The following is a 9,948-nucleotide window of genomic DNA, read 5'->3' as shown; positions in this document are numbered from 1 at the left end:
GCAATTCAGAATACACGACCGTCTTATAAGGAAACGTCTAGGAAAACCAAGTTGAGTGGAGAAGTAATATACAGTTGAGCTGAGAAGTAATATTCAGTTTCAAGATGCTGGTATACGATTTTTAAATCTTCGCATCCAAATTTCGAAAAAGGTAAGTAATCTTTCACATGTCTTAAATCTAAAACCAGTCGCAATTTAGTTCCTTCTGCTACTGTACGTGGATTGTTAGTAACCTCTTCGAAACATCTTTTAAAAGTTGCTCAATACTTTGCGCTACAAATTCTTCATGTTTTAGATGGCATTTAGAGGCATTGTTCTTAGCAGCAGTCGGTAGCGGTTGAAGGTTAAAAGGTAGGTAATATCCCACTTAACACGAAACAAGCACATCCAGAAAAAAATTTCCTGAAAAAAGTTTCCTGACTAGAGAATTTCCTTGTGTACTGATTAGCTCTGTTTTCCAGTTTCTATGTTCTAAAACAAGTAAAAACGTAAAAAATTAAGTAAAATTAAAAACGTGTCAAACTCAGAAAATAAACTCGCAAATTAAAAATGGGGTACTGGCGCACTGTAGTCGAAGTTCATTTGTTAGGTAAAATTGGGTTGCTTTAATTTTCTACGCTTTTCGCTTTTAGCATTGACTGAACGAATTGCTCAATTTATCTTTCGTCTTCTGAATCAGAGGTTAAATCACTTTTATATTCATTAACCGTTGCCCATTCTCCTCTGTCTTTTAACTTAATGAGTACCATCAGACAAGAATCTTTGCGCTCTTTCGATGTTCTTATCCGCCAAACTGTCCGTTGTTTTGTTGAAACTGTACATCAGGTTTTGGCAAAAGTAAAGTTAGTGTTGATTTCCTTTACCTTCTAGACTGACGCTGTACAATTTCTTTTGAGATTTCATCGCCTCATCAAATTTCTACTGTTGGCCTTCCAAGAAACGTGAAACAATCCTTTCAGAAACAGAGGCAACAGCTGTCAATGTTTGCGCTTACTGACGTTGAATTTTATCTTCCACCAGCTATTGGATACGAGTATCGTGTTCTTCAAAATTCAATGCCATGCTGTGTTAAAAATTCCGATGCTTTCACGCGACTAAAGACCGAGGCTTGCACTATGCTTGCATTTATACTAACCTAGTGCGCATGTGCATAACTTGAAAAGTCGGGTTTCATTGTAGTAAGGAATCCAAAAAAACTTCGTCCCAAATTATCATAGAACGTCAAAAGTAGCGGTTATAAGACACTATCTTTTGGGTACGGTGCGTTGTTGTTCTGCAACATTTTTGATGAAAATTTACCGCTTTTTTTACGTGGTATGTTTTTGCTAAGACGTGTTTTGTTATGATAGCTGCAACATGTATAATTGAGTAATAGTAAGCCATGCGACAGAGCAGTTTGCCCTTATTTTTAAAATATTTATTCTTTCATGTTAGTGTTGATTGACTACAATAAGACTGTTAAGAAGGAAAACATGCGCTTGATGTGTGCACAAAAGAGAGAGACGCATGCGGTGAAACACTCACTAAACATGATGAAAGTCATTTTTTACTTTCATAATCCTATTTGGTCCATGGGGTATTTCAAACTTTTTCTCTGCTCCTCCATACCTTTTTTGATGGATTATTCCTAATGAAATCTAACTTGCAGCACATACATTTGGTACCTTATTACGGAAACAAAATTTCAATAATTAATTTTTGCCAACGTAAGTACACTATTCTGTGACGTCATCTGAAACTTGAAATTACTTCAAAATATCACTGTCTGTTTATATATTCAATTGCTTTAGTTTTAATACAAGTAATTTATTTAACATATTTTCTAGTTTTTTCATAACTCACACGAAAAAATGCACAAAATCCTTATTAATCACGTAGGATAATTACGTGTTCCAACTCAGCGTAATGAAACTCCTTGATGAAATGAAGTTGTGTTCTGAGTTTCAAGTTCTCAAGATAATCTTAAAGAAAGTTATTAAATTTTACGTACTATGCAATTTTGTAGTATTGACAAATACTACTCTCGGTTTCATGCACAGGAAGACGCTGTCAATGATGTTGATATATCCATGTGGCTATGCTTAACACAGAATTTTCACGTTGTAGGTATTAATTTAAGTCCTGCGTATAACAACTTACGTATTTTTATACCACTATGTGTGATTTCTCAGAAGAAAGATTACTTTAGAAAATTTGCTTTGTATAGATACAGACATAACCTTTAACTGACTTCAAGAAAACTTCACACACTTTCTTTAGCTTTTTGGCAGCGGGGCAAATACAAATCTTTTACTTTGTCTTGGAACGCGTAACCATGACAACAAGCCATATGAATAGTTAACGTCCTGTTGGATCACCGCGGTATGAAATCATCTGATAATATAATATGGAACGGTTATTCCTTTTAGGAGAATCCTCCCCACTTCTGTATAATTTTTATTGAAAATTGCCAACTGTAGTTTCTCTTACTTTAGCAACTTAACATTTTGATAGAACATCTATCGCCCTAATAATGGTTCGTAATAACATTTGAAGCATTCCATATTAGGGGTTAAAATTTGGTGATATTTTGTAATTTTTAGTTAGCTTCAAGAAAGTGACGTCTGTTGTGATGATGCTGTCATGACTCCAAAAACGTTTTAGCTACCATTCTAACATCGAGTACAGTAGGATCCTCAACCCTGTAGTCTAAGCGACTTAATTATGCAAATTACTTTTCTGGTTTCTCTATTCATTAGATGCGGCATAATCCAGTTTCGTGGGATAACCACTATTTTTGAATATTATGACAAAGATACATTTTATCAAAACTCGTTTGTGACATGATTTTTTTCCTTGTCCCCAAAGAATAAAAATATTCAAGGGTTTAACATTAGCATTGGCGAGAAGATTAGTGCAAAAATATATGTTACAAGAACCAAAAAAACTTTTTTACATTAATTCTTACGCTATAATAGTTTACAAGTGGTAAAAAAGCTACCCTGGAAGGTGGAAGCATATCCATGTACAAATAAACTTTATAAGACTCGTCTTCAACTATGTCCATATACTGAAAATGAAGCAAAGAGCTTATACTTGAGTTAGTAAAGTTTTAAAACACTATTTCGGTAATTACATATATGTAATGACTATTTGATGCAGTAGTAACCACTTTTGCCTTACATTGATAATGTTGCAGTTCAAAAAAGTTATGTTTTTCCTCCGTTTGGCAAACATAGCGTTGAAAAAGCTAAAATTTATCTTTTTTTTCGCAAACAAAGTTAGTTACAGTAGTTAAATGTTATAACATGACATCTAAGTAAAATAAATTGTTACAATAGTAAATATGTAATAACATTATCTGATCAAACAACTTTAAAAACCAGGAAAATCACGGAAGACAACTTCTCTCATCAATGAAAATCTGTTTAAATAATAGATGCTCACAAAGATTATGTTAAAAAATGTTTTCGTTAAAAATATGTACGAAAAAGTAGATAACCTTAAAACTAATTGTAAACAAAGATATATATTTGCTCACTGGATACCTCTTAAACTTGGCAGGGAAATAGAACCGAGTGACAGACCAGAATTGTTGAAAATGAAATAATTCTGGGGTAAAATTCTAAACATGATGGGCCCCATTTCGGCAAATACAAAGTTTACAATTTAATACTTCGCGAAAATTGAAAGTTCCAAACACGAAATGTACACAAAGAAATGTTTTTCAAAGGTAATAATTTAGCGAAGTTTGATATGTTGCAGTCAATGAATAATATGTTGCAATTGATTTCGGATGACTATAAGTCTCGATCGTATTCCACCCAATACTCTTTCTGAAACTAAATCATTTTCCAAACTCTGTTGCAGATTTTGTGCTTCCAGCACACTCACCACAAGCCCACAATCTAATCTTTGATTGACAATTTTTTTGCGGGTTTGAAGTTGAGTTAAGATTGCGTCTACTTGACTTACTTGAGCAACTATGGTGGGTAACTTTGCACTTGCGATGAATGCATTTAAAACTAAGATAAAAACACCAATGCGAACATGAAATTTGTAAAAGCTAACATTCAGAGATCACTGTTACATTAACTGCGCAAGATATATTTTTATGTTTCATTTATCCAAAAAAATGCATGTTGCCATAAAATTAAGTAATATTTGTTGGAATATAAAATTTTCTTACATGGGATCAGTTGGGTGCAGACCTCTATATTTGCGTTTCCATATTTTATCAGGCTAGTAATACTTGGGTCCGTTGGTGTGTTAGGAACGGGCGTTCTCTTCTTCCAATTATGTTGTGCCAAAGCCCCTGTTAAAATATCAAGGGAAAAGGTTAATAATATTTTTGAGTAACACGCTATGCTAAAATATTGTCAAAATTTTTCTGTGATAGTAATTGCGGAGAATAAACTACCTGATACGTAGCAGAGCAAGATAGTACAGATGTAAACACAGCGTCTATACATTGTGATGTGATAAAAGAAGAAACTGATCAATCTGCGGAGAATAAGTTATCTAAAAAGAAATGAATATGTCAGTTCAACAATTTGCGTAGCAGTTGCTAGATTCATTGGACGAGCTTCTCAATTTGTGTGCATTTTACTCATGTTCTACCTTTTTCAATTGTTGTTGCCAGCTACTTTCTGTGAAGATGGAGCATAAGTTATCTTTTTATAGCCGGATGTTGTTAGGCGCAAAAAGCAACAACAAACTAGATAGGAATAATACCTAGCAAATAGTATATCATAAGTCACAATAGGAGTCATTATATTCACTATGCACATCATAAAACATTGTAATTTCCTTTGTCAAGAGATAGATCGTTCTCAAAGATTTTCTTGCATTTTTTATTATATAACATGCAGAAGAAGATCTTATATTAAGATTGCTTTCCTGTTGTTGCGATGGCCTAAACATTATTGATTAACTGATAAGTGAAGGGATGTACTGTCAACAAATATAATGACAAGGGCGGGCACTCCGAAATTATACACTTAAAAGTTATAAAATATCTAGGACACACAGAATCCAGAGTTTTTATTAAACTTAACTGTCTATATCCTCGCTAAATGACAAATCTTTAAGAAAATAATGAAGATTTTGGAAAACAAAGTATCAGGGCAGAAAAAACATGATTGGATGAATAAGTGGAGCCAAATAATACCGCGTTAAATATTTCAACAAGTCGATGACGACTGACGGAATTTATTTTTTGACTGTGTTACAACGTATTCCATATAATTTCTTTACATCAAGGAAATATAATCGTGATGAAAATTGTTGCAACAGCACTTCGACCAAAAAAAGAATTGCAATATAATTTTTCTTGTAATTTTTCTTATTAATGTTGGCATGGTGCGCAACCAGCATTTTCAATTCAGCATTCTTGCTCCGAGCCAGTCATTATTATGTCAAAAATCTGTCTGAATGGTTTTACCTATGTACAAAAGTTTAAATACAAATGTAAGATATTGCAAAAACTATGAAAGACATCTGAAGTGTTTAATATTTACGCATAGTTGCCTAATCACTTTTTCAACGAAATGTATATCTCGGATTTGACTAAAATTCATATAATTCGCCAAATGTAATCATTGTGCAAAATAATAGTTTTATTCAAACTCTGCCAAAAAAACGAACATTTGAATATAATTTTTTTTTTAGTTATTATTGTGCGGGAAGTTTGATTAATATACTTCATCACATTCAGCATACCATGATTTTACGGGAGCATTATCATAAGCATGCGTTGCAAAAGGTTGCACGGACTTCGAACTAGTGTAGCCAAAATTTCATGCTGCAAGGTCTTAAGCACTTATTATATATCTGAAACTAAATAGACGACAGAAATTTAGGAAGGTTAAGGCGCATGCGAAATTTGTTCTTCATCTCCAAAAACAAGTTAGTAAAATGTCTAATGATTCATTTCTCTTTGTAGTAGTGTTTTTATATTTTGCAAGTATAAGTTCTTTTTTCAAATTCTAGTCGTTTTCCTTGCTGTCCTTATAATTTGTGTAAATGCAAAAGATTTTACATAAAAAATAAGAAAAATTCAGTGCGATATGATTTACTTTATATGCACTCTAGCTTACATGTAAATTAAAACAAAGAATGATGTTTGCAGAGTGCTATAACGTCGTCTAACATGTATATTACAGACTTGTTTTCAACCCATTTTTTCTTTCATGTTTATATGGACAATGGTAATTTTACAGCATTTAACGTTTTAATTGCAATAACATTCAATCAAGTGGAAAATTCAAAGAAAGAAATAACACAACATCTGCACAAAATAATGATAACATCATTGGTTCTTTTAAACTATAAATATTTATTGTTTCATGTTTTATAGATATTTAACTTTTTTGATATTAATTCCTTAAGGTGTCATACTCCTCCAAGAAAGGCTAAGATTGTTATATTTTGTTTCCTATTTTTATTAATGTAGTTTAAAAAACAAAACAATTACACAATTGACTGCCAATCAGACAGGTTAAGTGGTATGTAATCACTTTGATGCCAAACTGTAATTTTGTTGCTTTTTTGTATATTTTTGCAAAAACAACTGTATGTGCGCAATTACACAAACTTCCTACTTTCGATGATTCTATTTCGCTCACATAGTTTTTTCAGACTTTTACTATATCAAGCTTCCAAGGTTTTTGACAAGCACACTATCCGCAGATCATTATTTTGATTTAATGATAATAAATTATACAGTCCTTCGAAAGATATTTTGTTACAAAAAAGTGGTTCATAGATCAAGAATATCTTCGTGACTTCAGTTTTCCCGACAACATATTCTATCAACTATTCCTATCCCCGACTTATAATTTTTCGCTCGTCTATAAATTTTCCGAGAACTTTGCTATTGCCTATTAATAAAAACTCTCAGTCATATTATTTTTCAAATTCACTAACGAAATTTGACGATTACGAAAGAAGGAAAAACAACAAAAGAGGAAGTAAAAATAATGTCTATTCATTTTTTTATTTAACTAGTCGTTAGCCTGTGGAAAAATCCACGGGTTCGCCCGTCCTTTTTATACCGTAATGCGTGCGTCTTCTACTTGCCACCATTTTGCGTGGCAGACAGACGTATACAGGTATTATCACATAGATAACCTTTTTTATCTGAGACCTAACATGAGTCGGAGGAAACAAGCGAATTCTATGAATTGGTTACTAAAATTTTGCCTGGATAGCGTAAGACACGGTTTATATAACATAAACGAGGAACAAAATATAAAATGTAAAATGATATGGCGAGGTCTTCAATAAATACGTTTTTGCATTCTTAGAGTGAATGAAATTTAGATTGGAAATACTAACTAAAAAGAAGTATATATTTTTGGGCTTATTCGACTGTGATGTGTTTTGCTGCGAAGTTTTAGCAGCAAATATTTAAAGCGATTAAACACACTCTACTCATTCTTAAAATCTGTTATGCTTAGTATAAATAATTATTACAGCGTTTGTCATAAATGGACAGAAAAAATCACTGTCTTACAGTGTGAAGGATGGAGAAATATTTCTCCTTTAGAAAAAAGTTAAGATGTTACAAAAAGCTTAAGAAAAAGGATATTCTTTTGCGACAAAAAAAGTCGTCAGCTTGTGTGATATTCCATCAAAATCCGCCTGTTGCAGCAAAAGTCAACAAATATTTATCGCTTTTCCCGCTTCGTGTGTCTTTAGCACGATTTTTTCTTGTTGACAAACAAATAAATAAGGGCTAGACCAATCCGACTGTTTCAAATATTTTTTTAAATGAATCCTGACCATGTGTTTGTCAAAGATTGCGTTAAGGTTTTAAAGGCTTTATAGTATGTGATGTGTTTTCTCTACTCATTCTTAAAATCTGGCATCTGTCGTAAATAAGCTGGAAATCAAAAAGGTTGTAAAAAGTTTAAGGAGCAGGCATTTTGTTCGTGAAAAAAATAGTGATTAGCCTGTGCAAAATTATCGGTTTTGATATTTTCTGTGTTCGGATCACGATGTTTTGTTGTTGACGAACAAAAAATATAAGAAATTAGGAAGTTCGAGTCCCTAACCAATATCATATCCGAGACAGTAATTATACCGAAAAAAACTACTCTACTCAATACTTATTAACGTATACTTCTTCGGTGTCTTTTTAATTAGAGCCCAATTACTTGGGAGGTCACTACATATTTCATTTAACTTTTTGTAAAATAACTTCCTACTAGATGTGTTTAAAATGAAAACAGCTAAAAATATTTTGATATCGTCATTGCTATGTGCTATAAAAGTTATTAGAACTGATAACAACAAAAAAATAACGAAAGAGCGCAAAAGTGGTTTTTAGAATGTGTCATGGACAATAATTGGCAAACTTACATAACAATCAATTAGAGCTATTAACACTTAACCTAATCTTACTTACTGATTTTATCACCCGATTTAGATTGTTTGCATGTCGTCAAAGTTACATAACCCGCAACCAAGGTGAGATTATATTTCTGGCAGTCGGAAAATTTATTATTTTAGATGACACATCGATTTCCAATTACTTTTCTCTATAAGACTTCTTGTATTTTTGCACCTAAAAAATTAAATTTAAATTGCTATATTGACACAAAAAACCACTAATTACTTTGTTTGTCTCGAAAAAAGTTAAATACTATAAAAGGCAAATGGTAAAAAGTATATTCACAATCGCTGTAAAGAGGGTAGAGAAAACAAATAGGATTTGAAATATTTTCTATTTCCTCAAGTAACGATTTACAAGAAGGAAAGACAAGAAATTCTCTTATCTAATTTTTCATCACATCATTTCTTTAAAGCAACAATAACGCAAATTACAATATCAATCATGAATAAAGTTGGTTTATGGATCTGCTCTGTACTGCTATGTTTTGCGTCAGGTTTGTTAAATAAAATAATTTTTGTACTCCAAAAAAAATTATCAATAATAAATTTGGTGAAAAATACTTAATTTTTCTCATATTTTATAGTGTCATATGGACAAACTCTTAATTGCACCAACATTCCAGATGTCCCAACAAAACCACAAGATGGTGAAATTACTGCAATACTGTCAAGCGCAAATGAAAATATCGTAGTTTGCAACAACATTATACCACGTAAGTGTGAAGCAAACTGATTCAAATCTTTTTTTTAACATTGACAAAATATATCCTTTTGCTTTCCGTTTTACAAACTTAATGGAGGAGTACCTACAATGTAAAAAGCTGATTATTTGAATAGTCTTTGCCCTAAACTAGTCAGATAAATTTCGCGAAACTTTTCCTAACGATAAAGATATGTCTTTTTAATTATAGACCTGAATCCTTTCATTGCAAGTCTCAAGTTATCGGGTGTAGAACAACTAATAAATCAAACATGTAAGTTAATAGATGATATCAACTCTCGTCTTGAAATTATCAATCGACGACTTGATTGTGGACTTGTGTCGAGCGTACAAGACGCTAGAAATTTGAATCAAATGCTGGGCAACGATCAAGTTTCAAACAGAGTATTAAACGGCGTAAAAGCCAGACTTCTTGTTATCAAGAATCGTCTTCAAGCTATTATTACACCTGCAGTTCCCTGAATTTAATAATTTGTAATTTTGTTTACATGCAACTCTTTGTCTTGTAGTATAAAGGAAATAAACCTGTTCTCTGTAAAGGTTGTTGTGTTTTCTTATTTTACTTTCTTTTTAAAATAAAAGTTTTCAAGCCGTTTTTTAATAGGTTAAAATCGCTAAATGAAAGTCACGGCCGTTAAAATTGCATTGACTTAAGGTTATGGCAATAGAAGATCATCATTTTAATTTGTTATTACCTAAGGTTGAATATTTTAACATCGTTATGTAGTTTTCGCGACATTGTAGTAGTTGGTTGTCATCAAGTGAATATTCTATATAAGGCTTCACAGATATCAAAACAATGATAGAATGAAAACAGTTTAAAACAACTCAAAGTAGTTCAGAAAAGATGA

General features: G+C 32.2%; 1 protein-coding gene across 1 annotated transcript; it reads left to right on the top strand.

Annotated features, from left to right (window-relative positions):
* Positions 1–8,680: 8,680 nt before the first annotated feature.
* LOC130612670 (uncharacterized) lies at positions 8,681–9,619 on the top strand. The gene is made up of 3 exons (XM_057434316.1): positions 8,681–8,870; positions 8,961–9,089; positions 9,288–9,619. Exons 1-3 carry the CDS (start codon positions 8,819–8,821, stop codon positions 9,557–9,559), a joined length of 453 nt encoding a protein of 150 aa, XP_057290299.1. The 5' UTR covers positions 8,681–8,818; the 3' UTR covers positions 9,560–9,619.
* Positions 9,620–9,948: the final 329 nt, after the last annotated feature.

The sequence above is a fragment of the Hydractinia symbiolongicarpus genome, chromosome 1, assembly GCF_029227915.1.
Source record: "Hydractinia symbiolongicarpus strain clone_291-10 chromosome 1, HSymV2.1, whole genome shotgun sequence".
NCBI lineage: Eukaryota > Metazoa > Cnidaria > Hydrozoa > Anthoathecata > Hydractiniidae > Hydractinia > Hydractinia symbiolongicarpus.
This window is presented reverse-complemented; position numbering and strand designations above follow the sequence as displayed.